Source organism: Panthera onca, chromosome C2 (assembly GCF_046562875.1).
Source record: "Panthera onca isolate mPanOnc1 chromosome C2, mPanOnc1 haplotype 2, whole genome shotgun sequence".
Lineage (NCBI taxonomy): Eukaryota > Metazoa > Chordata > Mammalia > Carnivora > Felidae > Panthera > Panthera onca.
Window position 1 is genome coordinate 83,181,435 of NC_138347.1, and position 27,285 is coordinate 83,208,719.

The 27,285-nt window shown below is 52.3% G+C and overlaps 2 protein-coding genes across 2 annotated transcripts; both read right to left on the bottom strand.

Moving 5' to 3' along the window:
* Positions 1-225: 225 nt before the first annotated feature.
* Positions 226-9,349, bottom strand: AP2M1 (adaptor related protein complex 2 subunit mu 1). Its single transcript, XM_060639360.3, has 11 exons — positions 9,217-9,349; positions 7,076-7,192; positions 4,938-5,203; positions 4,156-4,238; positions 3,414-3,549; positions 3,183-3,324; positions 2,590-2,709; positions 2,352-2,487; positions 2,154-2,251; positions 1,516-1,627; positions 226-837 (listed from the first exon to the last, which is right to left on the bottom strand). The coding sequence occupies exons 2-11, from the start codon at positions 7,147-7,149 to the stop codon at positions 703-705; spliced, it is 1,302 nt and encodes a 433-aa protein (XP_060495343.1). The 5' UTR covers positions 7,150-7,192; positions 9,217-9,349; the 3' UTR covers positions 226-702.
* A 1,178-nt stretch (positions 9,350-10,527) lies between these two features.
* Positions 10,528-26,835, bottom strand: DVL3 (dishevelled segment polarity protein 3). Its single transcript, XM_060639358.3, has 16 exons — positions 26,398-26,835; positions 21,033-21,102; positions 20,401-20,522; positions 20,171-20,280; positions 19,867-20,002; positions 19,592-19,685; positions 19,315-19,384; positions 18,551-18,690; positions 18,291-18,367; positions 18,108-18,175; positions 17,803-17,952; positions 17,096-17,227; positions 16,743-16,910; positions 13,534-13,749; positions 13,025-13,435; positions 10,528-12,172 (listed from the first exon to the last, which is right to left on the bottom strand). The coding sequence occupies exons 1-16, from the start codon at positions 26,556-26,558 to the stop codon at positions 12,141-12,143; spliced, it is 2,157 nt and encodes a 718-aa protein (XP_060495341.1). The 5' UTR covers positions 26,559-26,835; the 3' UTR covers positions 10,528-12,140.
* Positions 26,836-27,285: the final 450 nt, after the last annotated feature.

Consider the following 27,285-nt stretch of genomic DNA (forward strand, 5'->3'; position numbering starts at 1 on the left):
CCAGGTGGAGCTGCTTGCCCTTGAGGTTGTGTTCTGAGAAAGGAGGCCTTGGGCTGACACCAGTCAGGATAAGGGCTTGGATCACCTCAAGGGGGCCCAGAACCTTAAGAGAGCTCAGAATATAAAATTCTACTCAACTCACAGTATGCGGTGTTAAGATTTGGGAAGAGCAATCCCATCAGTTCCCCTCCCCGTGTAGCTCCGGCACCACCAACACTTAGCATCTCCGCTCTACAGAGTTTATTGGGTTTATAACTGGACAAAGTCACACGTGTACAAAATGAAGCTCACACTATCCCAAAGCAGAGTAGGGACTGAGGGCTGGGAATCCATTACTGGCCTTTGGGGGAGCTCCGAGGTGAGGGGCAGCCAACCCTCCCACTCCAGAGAGATGTGGCCACAGGGGAGGGGAGGAGAGGGAGCCCACCTGGCTTTGGTCACAGAACACAGAGCCTGGCATTGGGCCAGGGCACACAGATGGATGGTGGAGTAGGAGCCCCAGAAACCACCCTGCCCAGGGAGCCCAGGGACTGCTCCACCAGTCCCGCTCACGATGTGGTTGGTCCAGACCTAGACTCAGGGGCTGGTGCAAAGGGAAGGCAGCAAAGCAGGAGGGAGGAGACGCTGACGTGTGGTGGCCCGGGGGCACCCAGACCTGTGGAAGAAGGTGGGTAGGGAGGCAGGCTAGCTGCTACTAGGCAGCTAGCAGCGGGTCTCATAAATGCCACTGCGGCCAATGTAGCGCACCCATTTGATGACATCATGGTCGCTGTAGTTCAGCTTCGGTTCAAACACCTTCAAGTAACGCACCTTGAGGCCAGAGGGGGCGAATGGCACCTGGGCAAGGGATAGCTCCAGTTAGGAATTTGGTCTTCCTCTCACAGCTGCTCTCCTCTGGGAAGTTCTGTAGCTCTGCCCTACTTCATCTCTCTCTACTACAGGTGTCTGAATGATCGGAGTCTGAAAGAAGCTAGGGGAAGCTTAAGAAGGATCTTAAAAGGTTTCTAAAGAAGAAAGCATATCCAAGCGTAACTAACAATCACTTGGGTTGGAAATCAGGCCCTGCCTGTGGTAACTCAAATCAATTCCTTTAATCAGCAGGAGGCAGCAACCAAAGACCCACCTTAGAACACACTTATTCTGCTCAATATTATGGGCTTAAAAAATAAGGTGGAGAAAATTATATGTCTAACATGTGCAAAGCAATGCCAGACCAGTCTCCTGTGTGTAAATAAACTTTGGGTCTTATCTGGTAGTCAAACAATCTAAATTTTTCCAAAAAACTGTTTTATGACAAACTTTACAAGTCACAGATTTTTTTTTTTTGTCAGTGTGAGTAGTAATTTCTAGTAAGAGGCCTGAAGGGGGAGGAAATGGGTCTTTGAATTATAAAAGTCACTTTCCCCTCTCTGGGTCTCATCTGCAGGTCGCAAGGTGCAGAAGGTGACCTGGACGATCCTAAGATCTTTATTAGCATACCCTCTGCAGTGGCTCTAGGTTCCCCCCTTGCCATACCTCAAAGTTCATGGAAATGGGAGGTCGAGCCCATTTCTTCTTGTCATTGGTGGGCAGAAGCTCAATCTCTGCGCTGATCTGTGATTCCTTCATGCCTGCCATACGCTTGATCCTAGGAACAGAGGGGCAATGAGCAGCAAGTGCCCCTGATAGCTTGGAGGAGTTTCAAGGTGGACGGTGTCCTTTCTGGAGGGGTGGGGGGAACGGAACAGAGGAACTTGTGGGAAGTGCTAGGACAGGAAATGTGGTAAGGGCCCTGGCAATCACTTGCTATGGAATCTTGGGTCTGCTATTCCTTTAGCACTGTGGGCTGCAATTTCAGCCTAAATACACAAGCATGCTATCCCTTGCTATTTCACAGAGATGTTACAAGGGCAAATAGGGAAATGTTGAGGCATTTTGATAACTAAATGCACGCATGCACCCAAGTGCAGGCATGTGCATACTCACACAGAGGTATATGGATGACAGCATAAGCAGAGGCTCCTGGAGAAGCAGACAGGCACCCCCCGCCCCCATCCTTGCAACACACACACACACACACACACACCACTCACACTCAAGAGGATGAAGGTAAGACTTAAGGGAGTACACCAAAGCATCTTAAGCCCTGCAGTGACCTTGTGAAGGAGACTCACTTCCACACGATGGCGTTCTCGCTGGCCTTGTATTTGGCCTTCCCCTTCATGCAGATCACCTGTACCCCGCTTGTGTTCAGTGGGGTTGGGATCCTCACCTAGAAGTGATATACCTGTCAGAGAGCTCTGTCAAGCCCCGACATCAGCTGCTTTTATCTGGAGACAGTGTTTCCTCCTCCCCAAGTCCCTTGTTCTCACCTCAATCTTCTGAGCCAGTAATGAGGGCTTGAAATTGGACTTGATAACCACCTTGACCTCCAGCTTGGTGCGTCCCACTTCCCGCACTAGCGGGATCACCCGGAAAGGAAGGATGATGTCCTTGGTGGTGCGATACCTTTAGGGGTGGGGAGTAAGGTTGGCACAGCAGAGCCTGTCCTCCTCCCTCTCCCCACTCTCTGCCAGCAGCATTCCCTGCCTCCTCACACCCCAATGGTACCTCATGAGCTCAAACTCTCCATCTGGTGGGATGAAGCTAATGCTGCGTTCAGAGTCAAACTTGCTGAGTCGCACACACTGGTGGAAGGTACAGTCATCGATGGCAATTGATTGCTTCCCACTGTGAGCAGGGGCAGAAGGTCTCCTCGTTGGTACAGGAGAGTGGCAAGAGAGAGTTGGGCTGGGAATCTATCCCACCCCCAAAGGCTGCCACATCCTGAGTGAAGCTTGCACTACAGACTGTGGAAGGCTACCAGAATATAGCTTTTTGACTCAGGGGTCCCTGCTGCCAATTTAGGGATGAGTGGGAGCTTTGCAAATTCACCGTTTCTGGAGAACTCCGGTGCTTGGGACCCAGAGGTTTTAGGCACACTGGCCAGAAGCCATCAGTATGTTATAGAAAAATCTTAGTTCTGGGGAATCAAACAAAGGGGACTACTCTTTAAGTATGATGACTACAATCCCCTCATCTCTCTTAAGCACAGATGTCAAGAGCTTGGAAAAATGGTATCTAGAAAGGAACCTGTGATTCACCAGACCCTGCTCAGCCCTTCGAGGTCCACCCTCTCCCACCAGCAACCCTGCCCCAGGCACCTTTTACTTGTTTCATCAGCTGTGCCTTTGCCCTGTTTCTCAATGACAATCTTGTCATTCATCCCAAACTTGCACTCGGGCATGCCACTCAGGTAGCTCTTCATCACCACCCGGCCTGACACATGGGCACTCAGCACCTGCCCTGGTGATAGATAAATGGGAACATCTGAGTCAGGATGAGGATCCTGCCCTGGTCCTGCCCCTCCAGCTTCATCTCGAGAGGGCTCTCACCCTGTGGGGACATGAGAAGGTTCACACTCTCTAGCACATCCAAGAAGAGCTCATTCCGGCGATACTTGATGCCCTCCCGCCGCCAGCCAATCTGCCCGGTCACCTGGCTGGTGATCTGGGACTGCTCTTCTTTTGTCTACACGGGGGACAGAGACAACATAATGACTTCATTCCTCTCTACCTTCAATCATCCTGTTTCTATCCCCACTCTACCCTCATTCCCCCTGCCTTCTGGTCCCCACCCTGTAACTCATCTTCCCCATAAGCTCCATGCTGCACGGCCTGAAGAAAACTGGAACAAAGCTGTAAAGATGGAAGCTAAGGGAACAGCTTACCTGATGCTGGAGGCCAAAGGGCCAATGTGATGCCCACAGGAAGCAGTAGGGGAGCACAGACGGGAAGAGGCAGGCAGAAAAGAAGGAGAAGGCAGCTATAAGGCCTGGATCCTAGAGGAGGGCCCACACTCTCTCCTCCTGAGGAACACCAGGCCTCCAGAGCAGCCCACACCCTCCCTTCCCTCAGTGCAGAAGGAAACTGCTTGAACTATATTCCCAGAAACAGAGATGCTGAGTTGGCTGCTCCTTGGGTGGAGGGCCACACACAGCAAAATAGGCCTGCAATCATGGCAGAGGGCTCAGGCCAGCACTTCCTGTCAGAGGTGGTGCTTGAGTCAGCCGGGACAGAGCTCAGGGGGCTTAAGGAGGATGGGCCCCACCCTGGCTGTGGCTGTACAACTGAGTACCTGGCTCTTGATACCCTGCTGAGTGATGAAGGTTTTCAGTGCTCCTGTCTCTGAATTCTGTGGATAGCCAAAGTCCAGGATCTCTGCAAAAGGAAGGGATCCATCAGCCCCTGGAAAAAGCTGAAGGTTTCTTTAGTCTAATCCCTCCCCTGGCCTGGACATAGCTGGCCAGGACAGCTCCAGAAGAGTGTGGGATCATCTACAGCACTGTCCTCTTGCTTTGTAGCATTTACTCCGGGATTTGTGCTTCATAAGAAAACATAATTAAATGTCAGTTTTTTTCACAGAGAAAATCAGCAGAAGACTCTTATGGCCAGTGAATGAGAGATCAGGAAGTGCTGAGTCCTTAGAAAACAGACAGACATTGGGAAGGTGGAAAGACTCTGTTCCCTTAAATCATACCCTACAGAGGAAGAGAGATAATGTAACCCTAGAAGCTGGTAGTAGCTCACCCTCCTCCAGGCTCTGAGGCAGCTATTGAGATAGAAAGCTGGAAGGACAGTCAGGGAACTAAGGCCCAAACCACAAAGGTGAAAGGGAAATGTGCTTAACTGTAGGAGGCCCAGCTACCAAGCCCCACAGTTAGGTTCTTATCCCCCTGAAAGATGTTTTGGTCCTCTGCCCCCTCTCCCACCTCTACTTGCTGGCCTTCAGGGCTCAAAAGACTAAACAGTCAGAAAAGTTCAGAAGGCACTGGAGGGAACCTCACACCTGCTCCTACCTCCAGGCCAGGCCCCATCAGGTTCAGCCCCACCCTAGGCCCACCGCCCTGCCAGCCTCACCATCCAGTAGCTCATATATGAGCACAAAATTGTTCTTGATGTTCTCCTCGCTGATCTTGCCAAAGTAGGCAGCCATTACGTCACACATCTTATAGAGGAATTCGAAGACCATGGCAGCATTGACATTCTGCTTGGTGACAGCTGCCAACCAGATGTTGGACCGCTTAACATGGAAGAAACTGGTGCGAGCGATGTTGGTGACAGGGCTGCGCACCTGCTGCCGGGCGTGGATAACATTGACCCGAAAGGCATCCACTGCGTTCCTCCTGAGGGAAAAGGGTACACAGGGGCTGCTCAGCACCCAGGCAAACCTCACTCCACAGGGATCAACCACAGCTGCTAACAACTCCCCCCTCCCTACTCCCCCCTTCACTGCTTAAGTCTGGCATGTACTCTGAAGCCAACTGCCTAAACCACTGGGGCAGTTCCCTGTGACTCCCAGCGGAGGCACAAGGGTAGGGTCAGAGCTGGGCTAGTGCCTGAAGGCCATCAGAGACAGGGAAGTCAAGTGGCAATGACAGGAGGATAGATGTAGCGTTAATAAAGTGAGATCCATCAGGCTTAAGGAGGTATGCTCCTAACTCCCAGGCTTGGCCCCAATTTCCCAGCTGCAACCTCTCTAGCTTCTCAGTAAGCTCCAGGCCCAAATGAAAGAGAGACTCTGCTTCTTTCCCAGTCTTCCCACTTGTGATTCCACCGGTTAGACAAAGTCAGCATGACTTCAGAGAAGGCTCTGATCTACCGAGGAGAAAGGACCGAGGGGCCATGGAGCTGGGCCATTCATTCCTGTCCAGGATCCAATTCCAGGGCATGTTTAGGGAATGAAAACAGATGAAGAAAACAATGATGGGGGGGCAGGGCCCCCCACCCACCTGTGCCTGGGCGGCAGCTTGATAGGCTGCTTACCTATTGCTACGGCAGCCAATGAGATGGGATGAGAGAAATGACGCCAGCAAGAAAAGGAGAGTGACAGCAACGAGAGAGAGGATTAGACACACAACACACTGGGGGTGGGCAGCACACACCATGAGGTGGAAGCAGACAAGCAACAGGCAAGGGGTGGAGAGCATAGCAAGGCATGCAAGACAGTATGTGCCCTAGCTTAAGCAGGTCCATCCATGGCAGGAGGGGGGTGCCTATGGGTACAGCCAGCCAGGTTCAGGCAAGCCAGGCATTGCCACAACTCTAGCTCATGCCCCACCACCAGTCAGTGGACAAACAGCCACAAAGGCCAGGCCAGCCCACTAGCCAGGGAGCTGGGAGGCAAGGAGCTAAGGCTCTGCAGCAGGCCCATTCTGTAACTCTCTATCCTAAGCTCTTAGAGGAAGAAAAACAGGGCAGCGGGAACCAGAGAAGCCTAATCTCATTAGAGTTGCTGAGGCTAGGACAAGTGCCCTCACTCAGGAAAGAACAGTGGCGTGCAGGGTGAGGCAGAATGAGAAGGCAGGCTGTGCTTCCTCGTTAAGGTCTGAGGGACCCAGAACAAGAAGCTATTCCACATCTACTCTGATAGGCCAGAAAGGGCCACATGGCTTCCCTGCCTTTCCTTCAGTGACCCAGAGAGTGCTCCAGGCTTGCTCACAACCTCTCTTCCAGGGGTAGCCCAGAGGAACTGAAAATGGCTGAGTCAGCAGCCTGCCTCCTCCTGAGAAAGGGAGTGGGAGAGGATTTGGCAGCCTGGAGAGGCTTTCAAGAGAATCCAGTGAAGGCTCTCAACAAGAGAATGGCTTTTGAGAGCAAGACTTAGATGGCCTAGTACCTCTAGCCTGGCCACTAACTCCATCCCCTGGAGAAATATCTCCCTCTTCCTCAAAGGAGGAATCAATCTGCCAGGGCAAAAGCACTCAACTCGAGCAACTAGGTCTGTCACTAAGGAAAGGAGAAGGCAGGAAGGGCAAAAGTTCCTAAGACTGCAGGGGCCACACTATTCCACAGGTCCTGCCTATCAGGCAGTAACTGTCTATCAGGCCAATACCACCAGACCTAATGGGAACCAGGTTGTATTAGCTGAGCTTCTAGGATGCAGCAAGGGAAGGGGGTGGCCCAAGTCAGGTCTCTGGTAGCAACAGACCTGGTCCTGCATGCTGGGGAGGAAGGATAAGGGGTGGGGGCACAGCTGGCTCAGCCAGGGGACTCACCCGATGTCATCTCGGTAGACCCGGGAGATTAGCACCTCCCCCTTGTGATTATAGATGAATAAGCCTCCTATCATGGCGGCAGCTCAGTCTCCAAGGCCCATCGCTCTGAGAACAGACCTAGGACAGGCGGAGGCAGGGTAAGGGAAGGCCTCAGAACCTCTGCCAACATCCCCAGTTGGGGCTGTGCAGGTCACTGGCTCGGCTTTTTTTCCTGACTCAACCCTCCAGAAGTGACCCTGCAGTCCTCCCAGGCATGCCCCTCCCCTTAGCCAGGCTCCAGTTCCTGTTTATCTCACACTGGAAAGGAGAAAGAAATGGAGAAGGACTTGGGCCCAGGATTCTAAGGCCATTTTGACCCTCCCTTTTCTGGGGCTGAGCCCAGAAAGCAGCCCCCTCCCCCTCTTCACAGTGCTGAACTCAGCAAGGATCCTTTTTGGCCCCTTCCTGTGCAGACTCTCACTCAGACTGTAGCCGGTGAGTCACCATGAAGGCCTGCCTGCGGCTGCAGGAATGGCGGTAGGAATTACCTCCACTTGGTTCAGGCCTGGGGCCCTCAGGCACAGCTTTAGGAAGACCGGGTCTCTCAGGCTCCACTACCCTTCTGAGAAGGCAGTAGGGCCTGACCTGTGGCTCTCTAATTCACAGAAATCTAAACATTCCAGGAAAGGGTGTGCAGGGTGTGGGGAGGAGAGAAAGGGAGGCCTTAGGCCCTGACACGGACCCAGGAGTGTGGTTCCAACCAATCCCAGGCAGTCAGATAAGCAGGCAAAAGAGCAGAGAGAAAGGCCCCAGCCCTGGCAGACTACACTTTAATGACCCAAGCTCTTATTATTATTTTTAACTATCTCCCTTTTAAAAAGGGAGGCTCCCTCTCAGCTCCCAAATGCAATAAAAATAAGGGGGTGGGAATATAGGTTCATAAAACAATGAGATCGATCTGGCTGAAATTCTATGATTCCAGACCCCATGACATAACTGATTTCTGGCCTGAGTACCTATAAGCAAGGGGCAGAATATATGAATTATCCAAATTATCTGGGTCAAACTAATTTAGACTGTTTGCAAGGAGAAAAAGGGTTAATTTAGTTCTAGATTTCCTGAATTAGCTCTGGTATTAATTTTCACAGGGTGGAGGGAGTTTAGCAGAGTTTTCTAGACTGGAAAATAAAGCGGATTACTGCGGCCACCAGGGTCTCCCAAACTCAGTGAGAGGTCTCTCAAGGTGGTGGTGGACACATTCCATCCCTCAGTCCAAAGAGGCTGGGAGAAGAAATGCAAAATGGAGTTTAGAGCCCTGGGCAAAGATGCAAGTTCACACAGTGGTAGGGACCTTAGAGCACCAGGGCAGCTGAGGTGGGGCCCAGGACAGGAGTGGAATAATGAGTTAAGGGGAAAGAAAGACTGGCAGAAACAGCCAGGCAGTCTACTCAGGTGAGCCTGGAGCAGCAAAAGGGATGGTGGGGGCATCTGGGGGAAGAAGTTTCCAGTGTGGCAAAGGTCAAGGCTCTGAAGAAGAAAAACAGCAGTGAGAGACTGACAGTAGTGAATAAAGGAAAGCTGGGGCGACAGAACCTGCTTTGGAGTTCAAGTGCAGAGGCATGAGGGGCTGATGGGTTTTTCGGCCTGGGGAGGAAGACATCGCGGAAAAAAATATGGCTCCACGGGGGTGCGGGGGCTGTCACAGGTCTGAGAAAAAAGAGCCGCGGGGTGTCACTCAACTGGGGGGAGGGGGTGCCGCAGGGTGGGAGACTTGTCACAGTCCAAGAAGAAGCCCACAAGGGGGTGTCACTGTCCTAGGAGATGGGGGAATTGTCCTTGCGTTGAGAGGAGGCGCCAAGGGGCAGGGAGGTTGTCACGATCCCGGGGAGGGGGTCGCCGCGCGGAGTCCCCGCTCTGGAAGGATTCCAGTAAGTATCCCCCTCACGGGAGGCTCCGGACGGGTCAGGTGGAGGGCGCCGCTCCCAGCCTGTCCTGCAACCGCGCCCCAGGCGCCCCCGCCCAGCCGTCAGCTCCCTCCCGATCTGAAGGCTGAGGCCACTCCCGGGTGTGGGCAGCTTTCCGCGTAGCGTAGTGCAGGGAAGGGCAAAGCTGGGCAGCGGGGTAGGCATCCTCCCTTACCCTTAGCCAGATCCCCGGCTCACCTGGTGTCCGCGGCCCCCTTCTCAGCCTGCCCGGCCACTCTCCAGATCCCAAGATGTCCGCCCACCCCCTGCTCGCCTGCCCGCTGCCTCGGCTTTCACTGCAGTGCCGCGGCCCCGCCCCAACCACAGTTGCGCTTGCGCGTTGGAAGACCGTGCCGACTACAAATCCCGTCAAAGCTCTCCTCCTTCTTGCTTACAATTTTAAGCTTCCTAGGTTTAACAAAACTACAACGACCGACTGCCTTCGGCGGGGTAGGAGTGCCTTGGGGAGGGATAGGAGAGGCCTTATTCAGCCCTACACGAAATACACATCCCATCATACGCTGCTCCACTCCCTTCATTTTCCCCACTGAGCATTCTGGGAATTGTAGTCTGGAATCCCTCCTGTTCCTATTTCAGTGTTTATGGAGAGCCTCTGAGGATTAATGCCATTTGTTGAAGCCCATCTGTTAAGCCTCAGATTGCTGTAGGCCTTTTCTGTCTCCGGAGTCCGAGGACTGGCTGTGTTCAATTCACACACACACACACACACACACACACACACACACACACACACACACACACGACTTGGCGGAAGTATTTGTCTGAATTCACTGCTTTCTAACACCACCTCTGATTCTCCCAAGATTCTTTCATCAAATATTTGTACTAGACTTGAGCCTTTTCCCAGGGATCAAGACCCAAGGAAAAGGGTAGGGAGCGAGGAGGCAAATACTTGTAAGAAACTAGCCAAAGCTTTTCAAGAATGTTTGTTCTATCCCAGCTATGCACACCTATGTGACCCCTCAAGGCCAGGACCTGTGTGCTTTCTAGTGACCGACATATATGTTGCTTAAAAAAACGTTGGCAAGTTTAATTTAATTGGACATGGAATTTGAAATGCCCTCTCTGAAGAGTTAATCCTCACATCCAAGCTGAGAAGAAGAGACAGAGCCAACCCTCAAAAATGAAAGGCCTTCTTGGCTTTCACAGGACCTAAATAAAATCTGTTAGCTCTTCTCAACAGGGAGAGATACCCTGCTGCCTTCCCTGTAGCTGAGCCTATTATGGGAAGAAGGGCAAAAAAGGGCAAACCTGGTTGCAAACCCTATTATCCCTAGCATTGTCCTGCTAGAAGTCAGGATGTGGCAGGATGAAGATCTAGCCTCCCTCAAACCGTGGTCACAGTCTGAACCTCTTAAATGATCAAATATGGGCATTTCTAACTCTTGAACCAGCACTCAAGGCTTCACTGCTACCTTTCCAAAAGCTCTATCTTCAATACATGCCCTACCAATTTAGAGTAAATAATAATAATAATAATAATAATAATAATAATAATAATAGCTACCATTTATTGAGCACCTATTCTACTATGTGCCAGGCACTGTGCTAGGCACTTTTCGTACAATATCTAATTTAAATCCTCACAACAACCCTGTGAGGTAGGTATTATTATCGTCATTTTACATGAGGGAATTGAGGCTCAGAGAGATTAAATAACTCTCTTATCATGAAACCAAAAAGTAGTAGAGCTGGGATTCAAACCCAGAACAATCTGACTCCAAATCCCATGCTCCTGTGAATTAGACTAGAGGCAGAGGGGAAAGGAAGGACCATATTCAAGAAAGATTGCTGGGGTGTAATGGATATGATATGCTGACTAGAAAGATGGGGGAAGAATTTAAGCCCATAACTGTTCCTAGCTGGTTAGCCTACATACAGTGTGATGAAGATAACCAGGATTGGAATTCAGGAGGAACACACTTGATGGGGGAATGAGTTGAGTCCATATGGATATGTCCATGGTGATGTCCAGTGGGTGATGATACAGATCCAAAATTTGGAGGGAAGTTGGGGCTGAAGATACATATTTTAGAATCACCGGCATATCAATGGCAATTGAGGACATCAGTATAGGTGACACCATTTGGCGAGTAAATATAGAGGAAAGAGAAGTGAACCAAAGAACACAAGGAGCACCAATATTGAAGGCATGAGCAATACTGGAGGAATTCTCAAGGGAGTTGAACATGGCAGAGTCAGAAAAGTTAAAGAAGCATAGGAGGCAGCCCTATAGTGGTGGCTACAGAAAGCCATGGCCTGGGCTCCTGGAAGGCAGGCAAGACTGAGTCACACTTCCAGCACAGCCCTTATGCACCAAAAACTCCAGAAGTATTTGTTAAAATGTCCCTACCCTGGTTTGCCCCAAAGCCTGGAGCTTAAGACTTAGTTGTACTCTTGACACCTCAGTCCTAAAAGTATGGAAGCTTAGGTGAGCCAGGAGAATTTATAGAAGAGGCTTAAAGAGATCATGATTTGTTTAAACTGTAGAATAAGGTAAAAAATAAAACCCGGCATTTTAGAGGTCCCAGAAGACCCCCTGCCCAACCTTTCTCTGGGGTATCATGGTTATTGTGAAATAAGGGTGTTGGGGTAGGAAGTGGGGTGAGAACAGCCTGTCAGTTGTTTACGGAGTCCTCTGCTGAGCCTGACCTGAGATCCAGCTTATGGGCTTTATCCAGGTAGGAAGATGATAGGGACATGTGTGGATGGTTTGGGGAGAGGGAAGTCAGGGGACCAGCCCCACAACTTTGGAGAGAAGGTCCAGCCCTCTGAGCAGGGACCAGCCCTGAGGCTTAAGTGAACTTGCATAGACACGTGTATGTGTATGTGTTTGTGTATGTATGTGTGCGTGTGAAAGAGAAGGAGAGAGGGCGAGAGAGAGAGGGAGAGAGGGAGAGAGGGAGAGTGGGATGGGCACTCTGTGGAAAGGGGAACAGTCTCTCATACATGGGTGAGAGGCTGGAACCCTCCAACAAAGCCTAGTGACTCAACATGTTGAAGTGTGGGTTTGGGGGCTGAACATCCTTGGGAAGCCCTGAGGGGCTGCTGAAGCAGGGTTCCTGGTCTCCTCGGAGGCTGGGCCTCCCCTTGATGGGGGCTCACAGAAAGTCAAACAGCCCGAAATTCTTGGCTGCTCCAGGCCCAGGAAAAATTGAGGGAAGAAAAAAGAAAGAAAAGAAATGTTTCAGGCCCAGAGGTGAGATGAGCCTGCTGGTTAGTAGGGTTAGGGGTCGGAAGGAACCAGCACACAGGGCAGGCATGGGGGTGTGGATGTAGGGGAAGAACAGATATGCTTCCTGAAAGCCACTAGCAGCTCAGGCAACTAAGGGGGTCCTTTGGGCCTCTAGTGAAGGCCAGCACAGGCAGGGATCATGTGGATGGTTATTATAAGTGACTATAGTTCTAGGGTGCAGGACTGGGGCAGCGATGGGGATGCGGTGGGCAGTTAGGAAGAGGAATAAATGGAGCAAATATTTTTTGGTGTCAGTATTGTGGGGGAAAAGTCAAGAGATTGGCACACATGCTTGAGGAGATGCAGTTAATAGAGGGCTGATGTAGCTGACTGAACAGTGCAAGGTTGCTGAGGGGGAAAAGGCGGGGAGAAGGGGGTGAGCAGGGCCTCAAGGGCACCACTGGGGTAACTCCTGAAGTGTTTGTGGGGAATAAGGAGCAGCACCAGCAAGTCAGGTCCCAGTGACAGAAGGATACTGGCAAGTCCTACGCAGCAGTTAGTGAGCAGAGGGACAAGCTGGGGCTGATGGCAGGTTAGGGGCCGCAGTGGCGATCGGTGGGTGCACCCCGCCCTCGCTGCGCCCAGCGAGCAGTTAGCGCGCCTGAATTTAGTTCAATTTATTTCCCTTTCAGGTACCAGACAAAGTAAAAAAGACGGACGGATGGAGAGAGGGACGCAACCGCCCAGGGGTGGGAGTGGGATGGACGTGGGGGAGGGGTCCTGTTCACATCACATCCACAAAGAACTCACTGGGGTTTCCCATGGCCATGCGGAAGGACTGTCTGCTGGCTGTCAGTTCGGGGGGCACAGAGGCCAGGTCGCGACCCGGAGGGGCTCCTGGGGGCCCCATGGCCGCGGGCGGAGGGGGCATCATCAGCATGGGGGGACCGTAGAGAGGGGGCACGCCAGGGGGGCCGTAGCTCGGATGCGTGTGGTGACTGCGCAGGCTGCTGGCCATTGAGTGGTGGCTGCGGTGGCTATGCTCGCTGGCGGCAGGACCTGAGCGCTCGCTGGGCGCCCGCTCCCGCGGCCCCCGCAGGCTGCTGCGGGTTGTGTGGTCCGACTCGCTGCCGCTGCCGCCAGACTTTGAGTCCCCCGCCTTCGGGTCCTTCTCCTTCCGTCGGTCACTGCCGCTACGGTTGGAGCCACTGCTCCGGCTGCCTGTAGGGGACAGGCAGGGACAGGATGGGGGATGCTCAGATCTTGCAGAAGCTTGGGGCTCACCTGTGCACCCCCCACCCCCAAGCCCCCTGCCTTACCTTCACTGTGCTGACTGCTGGCGCTGCCCCCACCATAGCTGTACCCCAGCTCTGGGAAGCCTGGGTGAGGGTTGTAGGGGTGCGGGGGCGGCGGGTACTGGTAAGGGAAAGCCATGGGCCAAGGGGCTGCCCCTGGGTGTGGCAAAGGGGCCAGCGTGTCCTGGTCAGAGGCGCCGCTGGAGCCATCGTGATCATGGAGGGACAGGTTGGCCATGTCTGCAGAGGGGAGGGGAGGGCCAGATGAGCTGGGTCATGCCCCTAGGTCAGGAGAGAAAGGTCCCCCAGTCTAGGTAGGGTGGGTACATTTGCGATGACACCAACAGCAGTGGTAGTTTGTCCCCCAAATAAGAGGAGGCACAGGTCAGAGATCTCTCACTTCTTCACACCCCCTCTGCCACCCACCTGAGATGGTGGAGAGGGAGACCCTATGGACACAGCCCCAAGGAAAACCCTCCTCAGGAGGGCCCTGAGTCACCACTTCAGATGCTCAGTGCCAAATCCTTACGCTCAACTCCCAGTCTCAGGGAGGCCCCCTTCCAAGCGTTTGACAGTTTCTCCTCCTTCCTTAGTGGGCCACAAGGAGCATAACTTTTAATTGGTAATTTTCTCCTTTGTTCACTTAGACGGTAAAGGTAGGGGAATGTGGGAAGCTGAAATACCAGACAGGTATTGCATACCTGCGATTCATTAGGCACAATACAAAGCACTTCACCTCATGCAAATGTTATCACATTTTTTCCAGATGAGGAAAGTGAAGTCCAGGGAGGTTAAATGACTGGCCTGAGGTCAATCCAAATTGTAGCCAGAGCAGAAGCTAAGAGTTGCTTCCTTTCTTCTTACCTTTCCAGATGAGTCATTAGTAAGGAGTAGGGAACATTTTGGGGAAATTTAGGTGAAATTTTGCCCTCTCCTTTCACCTAGGACTAAAAAAAAGTACCCATTATAGGCCAGAAAGAACATAGGCCTTTCAGATTCTCCCCATACAAAAGCCCTTGGCCCAGATAAATTTTCTGGTGCTGCTGGAGAAGGTGGGAAGGGCTCAGAAAGAGAACAACTTAGGTGCCTCCTCTGCGCCCTCCACTCTGTTCCCAGGGAGGCCTCATCCTTCACAGCACTCATCTCAATGTATTAATGTGACCTGGTCAGGAGAGGGGGATTTGAGGGGGCTGAGGCAGTCTGTGGAGTCTACCAGCTAAGCCATCGACCTGTTAAGGCCTGCAGCTAGCACGGGGCTGGGGGTGGGGGTTGGTGAGAAGCAAGGGCCTGCCTTGGCTCATGCCCCAAGAGCTGGTGACTGTTTCGGCCTCCAGGTTGTTGTCCTGAGGGGAGTTAACTGTGGACTCCTGGGGCTGGCTACCCAGGTCACCAACTCTTTCCTTTGAGTCTGCCACATTCCCAGCTGAGGAGACCTTGGCCAGTGAGAAGAAAAAGACCTCTGTTAGCATATCCCTGAACTGGGCCTCTGGGGGCCTTGGCCCAGGGTAGAAAGAAGACCCAGGAGGCCCAGGGATAGAACAACATCTCTTGAGCAAAAACCACAACTGTCTTGAGAAGCTTTAGGTGTCCCTAGATGTTTGGGGCTAGGCCTCACTTCTGCTAATGATGGTAATAATAACCATATAGAATTGAGTCTAAAAAGCCATTAATTTTAAGGTGTATCCCAACTTTAGAGATATTGCAATGTGAAAAAAATGTTCACCTTAGAATCAATTAAATATATGAAAAATGGAGAACTTTTTTTAGAGCACTTACAGTCGGACAAACATGGTGCTAAAAGCATTATACACATTGTCTTAACCTCAAAACAGCTCTAAAATAGGTTCTACTATTACCTCCAAATTACAGATCAAGGAATTGAGACAATGAGAGGCAGTGTCACTTACTCATGTTTACATAGTCAGGGCGGAGTTAGGATTTGAATTCAGAGCTATCCAACTCTAAAACCCTATGCATCCACCACAGACTTGTGCTCTGCAGCAACAGCCTTTCTAAACCTAGAACCTAATCTGAAGCATTTTAAAAGTTAGCTTTTGGGGGCACCCGGGTGTCTCAGTCAGTTAAACATCTGACTCTCGGCTTCAGCTCAGGTCATGATCTTGCAGTTTGTGGGTTTGAGCCCCACATCAGGCTCTGCGCTGATAGTGCGGAGCCTGCTTGGGATTTTCTCTCTCCCTCTCTCTCTGCCCCTCCCCTACTTGTTCTCTCTCACTCTCTCCCAAAAGAAATAAATAAACTTAAAAAAAAACAAAAATAAAAAACAACACACAAAGGTTAGCTTTTGGACTCCAGCCAGCAAGCACCCTTGGCTGACAAAAGGCTCCCTGAGGCAGAGGTGGCTGCTGGGAATGCTCCAAGTCCTGAAATGTCCTGTTTTGGGAACTCCCCTTCCTTCCCAAAGTGTGTCTATGTGCTCAGGAGGAGAAGGGGGGGTGGGGGGAGTTCCCTGAGACCTCTCCTCCTTAAAACCCTCACTGGCTTTGCACTCTCTCAGGATCAAGTCCAAACTGCTCAATGCAGCTTGCAGAGTCCTCTACAAGCTGGCCCTGACAGCTTTTCCAGTTTTGTCCCAAGGTCCAGCCTAGCCTCAAGGGTATGAGGAGGCTGGGGATGTGGGGCCTCAGGCCAGCCCTAGGTCTTGCCCTGGTGGAACCTGCTTGATGCTTAGAGGCTGATCAGGGGCCAACAGGAGGATCTGCATTTGACTTTGCTAAGACAATGCTTCTGCAATACCACACACCTAGGTAGCCCCAGATGGTGGTAAGAATGAGGACTCTGGAGCCAGAAAGACCTGGACCCCCAAGGCCTAACTCTGCTTCTGGCTGTGAGAATGGGTGGACTATCTAACATCTCTAAGTCTCGGTTTCCTCAGCTAAAATAGGGATAGTGATCCACCTCACCCAAGGGTGAGGAGGTGGAGGTTGTGAGGACTGAGAGTGATATGCTGCTTAGAAACAACCAGCATGGTGCCAGAAATACATCAGGCACTTAGAAAATGCCAGCCCCAAGACGGGGACGCAGAGAAGGTGAAAAGGCCTGACTTGGCTCTGCTTCTACTAGAGAGGGAGGCCTGTGTCAGGCCTTGAGTTGGGCCCCCAGCTCAGCTGCCTGCTCACGCTTTGTGTGGGTTCCCTGGAGTCTGCTGCCACATCCCTGGGCACCTCCCCACTCCCAGCCAGGAGACAGAGCAAGGAGGTGGGGGAGGCACATACTGCCACAGAGGTCACCGAAGATGTAGTAGCACTGCTCGGAGAAGGTGATCTTGTTGACAGTGTGGCGGATGAAGCCGGCTTTCAGCAGGTTGCTGGCATATTTGCGGGCCTCTCGCCGGTCAGTGAAGCCTTCCACGTTGTGGTACAGCCAGTCCACCACATCTGAGCCTGGAGGCAAGGCAGCCACTTGATGGGGAGGCCCACCTGACTTGGGCTCATCTGACCTCACAAGAGCCATGAGGCTGGGGCTGGTTCTAGCTCAAAGGAGTGGCCCGAGGGCCACTTTAGCCCCCAGCCTGCCCTGCCCCATCACTCCCCACCCCGGCCTTCATCCCACCATGGGGCCCTCTCACCGATGAAAGCGTTGGGGATGGTAATCTTGAGCCACATGCGGTCACGGACCTCCAGCCCAGATTCAGGGGAGGCCATGGCTTTTACGATGGCGGCCATGTCACTGTGGATGGATAGGTGGAAGTCGTCTAGGCCTAGGGGTGGGAGGCAGAATGGTGAGGCAGAAAGGGGTTAGAGTTAGGTAGAGAAGAATTTGCATCGCAGCTCTACCATCTAATAATTGTGGACCAATGTTGGGCACATTACTGATTTCTAGGACACTCAGTTTCCTCTGTAAAAATAGGGACTTTAATATCTATTTCGAGAGTATATCTGAAGACAGAAATAATATAAATGAAGATGCTTAGCATAGAATATGTGTATTATAATGAAAACAGCAGTCATTTATTGAGTGTTACTTCATGCCACATATTGTGATTGAGGCTTCACTTATATTCTCTCATTAAACCCCCAGGAACCTGGTAGACTATGTATCATTAGTCCTGTTTTACTAGAGGAAACAGGCTCACTGGATGCTCAATACAGGTTCAGAAGCAAACACTGTTTAGTGAGGGTTAGGTGTCCACTGAAGGAAGCTGCAGTGTGAGGTAGCTAGGATGAACTCCCAGCTCCCTCTCACTTTTAAGCAAGAGTTTCCACGTGGGCCTTCATCAGTCCCTCCCACCTTGCCCCGTCTGGCTGGGCCTAGGGGGCAGGACTGGACACTCACGTTCTGTATCAGGGATGGAGCTGGTGATGGAAGAGCTGGTGGAGGTGATGGTGCTCAGGGAGGGGCTCATGCCATAGGCAGGGAAGGTGCCGGTCATGGCTGCAGTGTGGGAGACCCAGGCTGCAGGGTCAATGGGCCGGATGGGCTCGCCTGCAGGGAGGATGAGAGGTCAGGGGCCGCCTACCCTGTCCACTGCCAGACCCAACAGGGTAGGTATGAGGGTTCAAGGCAACACAGAAGGAAGGAGAGACATGGCTCATGTATGCCAAGCACCTACTTTAGGGCTGAGCCCCCCATCCACTTACTCCTGGGCAGTGTGAAGCAACCACGTGGACTTGGGTCCCAGCACTTGGCTACAGTCAGGGTGATGGGCCTGAAAGCAAGGATGACCCTAGTGAGGGCAGGATGCGTGGAGGCCAGACCAACCCCCTTGCTTGAGAATCAGAAATGCCTGCCCCCTCCTTCCCAACATCCCATCCCATCCGTACCCCGGTTTGTGCACAATCTCCCGCAGTACCCGGACTGCGTCGTCATTACTCATGTTCTCAAAGTTGATCTCGTTTACCTGGGAGAGAGGGCCAGGAGTGGGATAAGCAGCTGGGTTGGGGAGGTGGGTAGGGAAGCAGAGCTTGGTGGATCAGGAGGTCTTCCCCCTACCAAAAAGTGGCCTCTAAATGAGCAGGGTACAGAGGGTAGGAATATCTCCCTTCTCCCCACCCACACCGCCACACCGGGTGGGCAGTGGTACCTGTAACAGCATATCTCCCGGCTCGATGCGTCCATCTGCAGCCACAGCCCCACCCTTCATGATAGAGCCGATGTAGATGCCTCCATCACCTCGCTCGTTGCTTTGGCCCACAATGGAGATGCCCAAAAAGTTGTACTTTTCTATAGAGAGTAATAAGACCTTAAGAGGGGAACAAGGTTCCTACCTAAATTCCAAGCCCTTTATCAGTCAAGGGTGGAAAGGGATGGGAACTAACATTCATTGAACCTGAATAAGGTCCTGAATTCAAGATGGTCAAGAATATTTCCATTTAATCCTTGTTAGTTCTGCCACAGGGACTCTTAGTCCCATTTTACAAAACAGTCAAATGAGGTTCAGAGAGCTTCAATGACTTTTCTAAGCCATTACGTGGCAGGATTCAAACTCAGGCTTAAATTCCAAGGTTGGGGCTCTTTTCACTATAGCCAGTTATTTCCTAAAGAGAGTGCCTATGACAGACATCAGAGAGCAACAAGCAATGGCTGAAAAATGGGAAGGGGGATAAGAATCAGAAATCACTTCCTCCAGGAAGCCTTCCTTGCCATTCTCTGCTTCTACAACTCTCTGTGCTGATCTCTGTCATGGCCCTGATCATGAGATACTGAAACGATCAGTTTATGTACCAGTTTATGTTTATGAGAGAGAGCTCCTCGGGGGCAGGGAATGTATCTTATGCCTCTCTGACCTCCTCAAGTTTGCCCAGTGTCTGGTATATAAATGTTCAAGAGTTGTTTCACCAGACTCACCCATGTTGAGAGTGACTGTGATGATGTTGAGTGACATGGTGGAGTCCGTGATGCTGCTGAAGGACGAGGACTGGAATAGATAGAGGCCTTGAGCAGCAGGTAGGGGTCCCAAGAACTCACTGTTCCCACCTAGCTCTTCCACAAGGGGAGCCTTCAGTACCCCCTCCCCTCTAAGGCTCTAAGCCTGGCCCAATAGGAGGGGGTCTAAGGAAGCACACACCCTGGATCTGCCTGGACAGGGCTCAGTCTGCCCCCACCCATCCCTCAGGCCCCATACCCGCTCAATCCGCGAAACCTTCTGCTTCCTCCGCCGCCGCTTATGTCTTCTCATCAGGCGTGAGGCGCTGCTCTGCTCTGTGGAGCTGCTGAACCTGGGGGGCCCACAGTCGTTCCCCACCAGGCTGGCCCAGCCCTGCCCCACAAGAGGCACTGCAGGGCCCAAGTCCCCCACGCAAAGCCCACAGCCCTCCCAGGGTCCCAGCATCCTTAGGGGTCAGGGCTCTTGGAGGGGCGGTTACCTGCCCCATAGTACCAATGAAACCAAAGCCCCACCTGCTGGTGGAGTCATCCTCATCCGAATCAAAGAAGCTGGTGGTCTCTAACTCGCTGCTCATAAGGGTGGATGAGCTATCGTAACCCCCTGGCTCTCGCCGCCGCTCCCCCTTTGCAGTTCCATTTAGCCGGGTTGCTGTAGGGAATAGAGGCAGCTGGGTTCACAGTGTCAACACAGGAGGGAAGGACAGACACAGGGAGGGGCTAGGGGCTGCACCGGGGCTAGGCATATCCAGAGCTCAGAACAGGGCTGAGGACAGCTGAATGGAGGAGTGGAGAAGGCGTCTGTTTAGGGAAGACGCACTGTGTTCTGGGCCGTCCCTCCTGCGTGGCCGCTCACGCTGGGCTGACACCAAGGAGTCCGTCTCTGTGTCATTGTCCAAGTTCTCCTGGCTGCCTCCACCAGCATGAGGGCTGCAGGGAAGAGAAGACTTGGTGGGAGAGGGGGCAGGGCTGGGGGCTCCCTCCCCAGCCCTGGGCTGAGCTGATGCGGCCCTTCCCCAAGGGCCCTCTCCACTCTGAGGTCACACTCACTGGAAGGATGGGGGCCGGGAGTCCCCAATGCCTCCTGTGCGTTCCATGGGTGGTGGCAGTTCTGATGGGTTGTCAGCACAAAAGGGAGCAGGCTCTGGGTGTGAGCCCTCAGCAGACACCAACTGATGGGGAAAGAATGGGTGGGTAGTAGGTACAGGGGCGCCAGGGAAATAGCAGATGGCTTCTGGAAGGGCATGCAGACTTGAGAAGAATGAAGCAGGGGACATGGAGGAAGAAGAGACAGGACTGTGCAAGGTCAGCTGAGGCAAGGAATGGACTCAGTGCTATCAGCACTGATGGGGGGATGGGAGGCATGGGTTGTTGGAAGTGGCATGGGGGCAGGGAACAAGGGTCAGTGGTCCAAAAGAGAGGTTGGCTGGAATCTGAGGCAAAGTGCTTCAAAAGGCATAGGAGACATTGTCCTACAATGTCCCACATTTCCCCCTACCCCCGGCCAACTAACCTTTCACCAAGGCTACATAATCTGAGGGGAGAAACAGTTCAGGTAGAAAACTCAAGGAAGATTCAGATATTGAAGCATAAAACCACCAGCTACAATCTTAGCAATGCTTTTCCTCTGTCCAGCCCACCATAGGAATATAGGAGGAGGGGTGCTGAGGAGAGCTCCTTACCCAGGACACCACCCGGCCATTGAAGCAGGGCAGCTTGGCATTGTCGTCAGAGATTTCCTCCTTCACCACTCTGCAGGGAAAGGGTGGGGGTCTCAGAATGAGCTTTCTGGGGTGGAAATGGAAGTGTCCTCACAATCCTAACTCAGGGGGTCCTCCACCTAACCTGGGAATCAAACCACCAGGCTAAGCCTTTCAAATGGGAGCAGAAGTGGGGGTCACCCAAGGACAGCTCTTTAGCACCACCAGGAAGACACCAGCCCTGCCCAGGCCAGATGCTGCCCTAGAGTGTCCTCTTAGTCATCAGGTGATTGCAAATTACACCTGACAAATTGCTGTCCCCCCTAGTGTGGCCATTCCCTAAAATCTCGAAAGGGCTTTACCTAGCCCCAACATAGCTCTTTTGGGCTAGACCTATTCTTTCCCTCTGACCCTAAACTAGGAAAAAGTACACCCTTATTTCTCTTTCCCTTCTTAGTTGGGAATCCTGACATTCTTCTGGAAGGTGTGGATGAGGAGTTTAAGGAAATTAGGAAAGAGAAGGGAAAAAGGTATTTACTGAACATCCTCCACTGCCACTATGGTAATAGCAACAAACTGCTCTCATTTACTGGGCATGTATCATGGGCCAAGCACTAAGCTAAGCACTTTGCTTATTTCATTTCATTTAATACTCACTGCAATGCTGAGATAGATACAGATGGGGAAATTAAGACTTAGTAGGTTCAGAAATTCACTTACAGTCACATCACCAAGAAGAGCTGGAATTTGAATCCTGGTCAGCCTGACTCTTTAGCCTTTATTCTTAACTATTACGCCATCTTATCTCCCTATAGTTAGAATGTATAATCTTCACATCACCTTCATTGTGTGGACAATATCCTCTTTTTATGAGTAAAGAAATGGAGAAACATTCAGTAACTTGCCCAGGGCCACAGAGCAGAAAGACGTCAGAACTAAAATTCAACCCCAAGCTTGCCTGACTCTAAAACCCATGCTCTTCCCATGGTACTTCGCATTCTTTCCTGTACAGTGAGAGGTGATGTGGATCTGTGGTGGGTAAGGGTTGGGGAGACAGGGACGTAGGGCATGGCAGGGGTGGGATGTGTATACAGGCATGTAGTTTGGCTTGAGGGGTGCATCAAGGTGATAAGTCAGACTATGACTACAGTTTGGGGACCCCCAGACTGTGTCAAACACCCTAGGAGTACAGAGTTGGAAAGATGCCATCAATGGCAAGAGGAAGACATGTGCCTGGGATTGTGAGCAGAGAGGGAAGATAGCAAGGAAGGAGGCTGGGAAGCCTAGTCCTTCCTTGTTCTTGGAGCAGCTTCTGCCTAGAGCTGGGAACATGCCTGGCTCCTTGTGATGCTCATATTCTTGGACTCACAGCCAAGTCTGAAGACTGAGCCTGCCCTTCTCCCTCCCATCCAGCTCTGGCTCCTACACCATTTCCAACCCCACAAAGACCCCAAAAAAGCATCACAAGTCAGGCCCATGATGCCAGAAAGCCTAGAGACAGAACATGCTGAAAAGAAGGGACATGGAAGTAGCTCAGACTCACCAGCCAGTCTGGCCATGGGGTACCCTAAACTTGCAGCCCACAAGGGGAACTGGGACTCACAGGAAAATGGGGTATGTGGGCCAAATGGCAGAGACTATGATCTGCTCTGGAGAGGGTCTCCCTATAGTGGGAAACTGCTGCTGAGTCCCCACCACTCACTCCCCCAGCAGGCCCCACCACACAGCTCCACGCTACAGATGTTTCCTCTCTTTCTAGGGGTCACCGACAGGTCGCCAAGGCTCTGCTGACTCACAAGGATCAGCTGATCTTCAGCAGCAGCCTTGGGGGACCTCAGACAAGCCTCCCCCTCACACCACGGAGATGAATGGTTCAGAGTTCCATGCCACACACACACACACACACACACACACACACACACACACACACTCCAAGCAGAGTTGGACAAATCTGGGTTCTAATTCTGCCACTTATTAGCCCTCCTATCTCAGAGAAGTTTCTTAACTTTTCCAAGCCTTTGTCTTGTCCTGGTAAGTGGGATTTGTAAATGCCTGGCATGGTCTAGGATTACAATAAAAGCTAATTACTAACCGTGTCAATTTTTAGCAGGGTCTATTCTCTCTTTCCAACTATGTGTAAATTTCTAAGGGCAGGGACCAAACAAATCTGCTCACTATTGTCCATTCAATTAAAAAGTCTTTGCTAAGAGCCCAGCAGGTTTTAAATCCTATGCTGGCCATTGTATAAAACCTCAAGAAGCATTAGACCAGGAACCCGCCTTGTCCTTGGAGGTTATGGCCCAACGGACAATTCACACAAGTATATGGCAAGTGGGAAGTAGTCAGAACCACAAGAGCAGCAGATGTGTTCACTGGACAGATGTCTGTTGAGTAGGTGTCTTTGGTGTCATGTCCTGGCTAGGAGCTGGGTTGGTATAAGGGTAAACAGGATAAAGTGTCATAACTTTAAAAGCTAAACCCAGAGGATGGGAAAATTTGGCCCCAGGAAGACAAGAGGAGTGTGCTCTCAGTACCAAGTGCAGAGGCAAGGCAGTGTGTGACATGGAGTGGGCAGGAACATAGTGGCCCAACTTCCCATGTTGTTCCTACCTACGGCTCAAGGCCACTCTAATATTCATCCACCATCTCCCTCAGTGGTGAAAATGTTTATTCTTCCTCCATTATCCAAGTAATTTAAGAGGGTTGGGCCTACCCTAGCTTGACAAATACTTCTGGAGACCAGATGGGAGTTGGGGAGTCCTCAGGCCTTATAAGCCAGAACCTTAGGCTGAGCCTGGAGAGCAGCCTTCCTCCTCTGACCCACTCTCCATCTGTCAGCAGAGGTTACTGGCCTCTGCCCGACTCTGGTCTCATGGGGCTAGGATAAGTGGCAACCCTATCATTTCTACAGTTTGCCAAGGCTCAGCATCTCCTTTGGAGAGGATGTGTCTGTTAAACAGTTATAATAATACCTACAATTGTGTGATTAAGGTCTTAGACTTTGGAGCCAGATTCCTGATGTAAAATCAAGCTCTGCCACTTACCAGCTATGTGACCTTGGGTAAATTACTTAAGTTTTCTGTGCTCTAGTTTTTTCATGTAAAAACTGAGGATATTACTACTTATTTCATAGGGCTGTTAAGATGATTGAATGAATAAAGATTTGAAAAGCATTTAGATCAGTGCATGTATACCAAAGTACCATAAAAAGAATTTGTTAAATACATGAAATATATATATACTTCTTAGCTACTAGTCCTGTGACAAGACAGCCCTACCACGTCTCCTGCTCATTAATCCTTCTGGGGATAAAAACAAAACCAATCTCCTCCTTTAGCTTTGTTCTCAACTCTGTTAAAACAGTCTACTATAACATTTTGCAAACGATGGTTCAAGTACCACTAATGTATGCAAGATCACTTCAGATGTACCTGATGAATATTTAATGCAATAGTTAAGTATTTTTTTTTAAACATATTTTAGAAAGAAATACAAATAGAAAATCAGACCTGTGATTTCATATTACTGACTGGGTCAAGCTAAGAAGGAGTGAGTGGGCTGACAGTGGATTTAAAGAATAGTATTAAGTCAACAGTGAGCAGATGTAACTATGATTGTAGTTAGGCCTGGCTTGATAGCAGCCCGGGCGGAGTGGGAGGCAGCCCAGAGAGGTTTAGGTTTAGGAGGTGAGAGCTAAGCCCAGTGGGTTCAGGGGTGAGTTGGGAGTGGAGACACAGGCCTACCCTAGTCCCTTAAGGCAAATGACCCCAGCACACTGGACTCTAACTGATTTCCCCTATCCCATACCCTGTGGCAGCATCTTGGTCTCTTCCAGCTCTGTTTTTCTCTTACCAGACCAAAGCATCTGCCCCCTCACTCTCACCCCTTGCAGATCGATCGATCCCTCTTCAGAATCTTCCAATCAGGAGTGTCTGTCCCTGGACTAAAGCCAGACAATGATTACTACACTACAAGTACCTCACCCCAGGGTAGGAACAACAACAGAAACAGGACTGGTCAGAAGACGCATAGCACTTCCCACTGCACAAAGCGTTCTCACACATAGGATCTCATGGGCTCATCAAACCCTGAGTTCCATGGGGAAACGTGACAGCAAAACATGCTAGGCAGAAGAGAGAGAAGATGCTTGCTTTCCAGGGCCAGGAGGGCAGGGGTCTTGGAAGAGAAGCCAGAAATATCAACACTGGGGAAGAGAACATCTCCCCTCACTCAGCTCTGGGGCCTCAGCTCCAAAGAGCAGTGCAGGCCTCAGGCTAGGGCAGGAGAGACAGCCTTTAGGCCTAGAGGGCCCCGGGAAGGCCTTCCCTACAGGCCTCCAGGCCCAGTGCCCAGTTAGTGTGGGGCAGGCAAGCCTGGGGGCCTCCCCTTCCCCCAGTCCCCTGGGAGTTATGGGGGGGGGGGGGGTTGTGAGGGGATGGGCTAGGCTCCCCCTCCCAGGCCAGCTGCTACAGAACCTTACGGCTCCAACATTCCATCCCCTCTTAAAGGGAAAGTCGCTGCTTCCAAACTCAGCCTGTCCAAAGCCCTGCAGCTGGGTGGAGAAGACCCCGCCAGGGAGGGGAAGATGAAGAACACTAAGAGACTCTTTCTGGCCCTCCCATCCAGGCTCTGAGGCCCTTTCCAAGGTCTCCCCCTTGGCCACCATCAGGAGGAAAAAGGCCCCAGTTCTGAAGGGAAATCAGTACCTAGGCTAGTGGGGACTTCTCAGGGGTCAGGCACTCTGATTCTCTGACAACATCCCGAACACCCCACAAGGGAGGGGAGACAGCTAAATAAACATTAGGTTTGCTGACCTTAGCTTGCAGCCTTAGTCCCTGAGCCCCCCCAACTCCCCCTCCCTCCAGTTCAAAGTCCCCAGCAAAGCCCCTGGAAGCACTACTCCAAATATGGCTCTGAGTCGTGGAGCTGAAAAGATGGAGAAGGAGAAGGCCGAGTGCCAAACATCCTAAGTCTATGCTAAAAGGTGGCTCCCATGGCAGGAGGAAGGTTAGGGACTCTGGCTCTGGAATCGGGTGGAGGGGGGTGTGTGTGTAAGTGGGCCGCTGGTCTCTGAGGAGGTGAGGAGGCTCAGAACTCCGGTTGCTCTTGGGGAGTTGGTCGTCCTCCTAAACTAGGGGGGCCTAGGTCCCCCATAAGAGGCAAAAGGAGAATCCCTAAAGAGGCTGGAACTCCAGCTGAAAGAGGCGGCCCAAATGGCCAAGTCGCCCCTAGAATCCTTAGTAGGGCTAGAAGCCAGTGTAGCAAGGGGAGTCCAAACCGGCTGAGTGGGCCGCGAGAAGCCGGAGGGGCCCGGGTCCCCCAGAGGTGAGGCGGGGGCCATCCTCACCCGAAATCGTCGTCCATAGACTTGAAGAAGAACTTATAGCTGGGTCGCTGCAGAACGCCCTTAAAGTCCGCCAAGGTGACGCGCTCGGCGGGCAGGGGCAGCTTCACCAGGTACGGCGTCTCCTGCCCGTCCAGGTGGTAGATGATCTTGGTCTCGCCCATGGCTCCGGCCTCGGGCCCCGGGGCCCGCGCGCGGCCTGCTCCGGCGGCCGGGCCGGGCCTTTCGGGCGGCGACGGCGCTCGGCGCGGCCCAGCGGTTCAGCCTCGCTCGGCAGCCGGCCGCGGCGCCAGCTCCCTTGTTCTCCGGCCGCTCCCGGGTCCCAGCGCCGCCTGCCGCTGCCGCGGCCGCCGCTTCCGCTCCCCACTCTCCCGGCTCGGCTGGCGACTACGACTCTTCCGGTGGCCGCGGCCCTCCGGGTTCTGGGCTGCGGCTGGGCCCGCTCCCCTCCCCCGACCCGGGCGCTGCCCCGCCCCAGCACGAGCCCCGCCCCCGTCCGCCGCCGAGCCGCGCTGGCCTCACCGCAGATGGCCCCGCGGACACCCAGCCTACCCGCTGAGCTGCAAGCTTGGCCTCAGGCGCTCAGGTCCCAGGCCCGCGGGGAGATTGGTGGCAGTCGCCTAGGCCCCCAGAAAGGAAGGGTAGATCTCACCAGGGTGGCTATGTTCCCGGACTCACCAAGGCCCCGGCTATGGACCCAGGGGGGGATCTATCGGCTGTTCCTCAGCAGCCTGGGACGGGTGTAACACAGGGGTCACTTTGGTCCCCAGAGTTGGGGGGGGGGGGGGGGGAGATGTGTGATTCTGACCAGGTATCATTGGAGGAAAGTGACCTCCACATGGCCCTTTAGGGTCTTTTGAAAAGCATAGCTGCTGTCACTGAGTCTGTCAA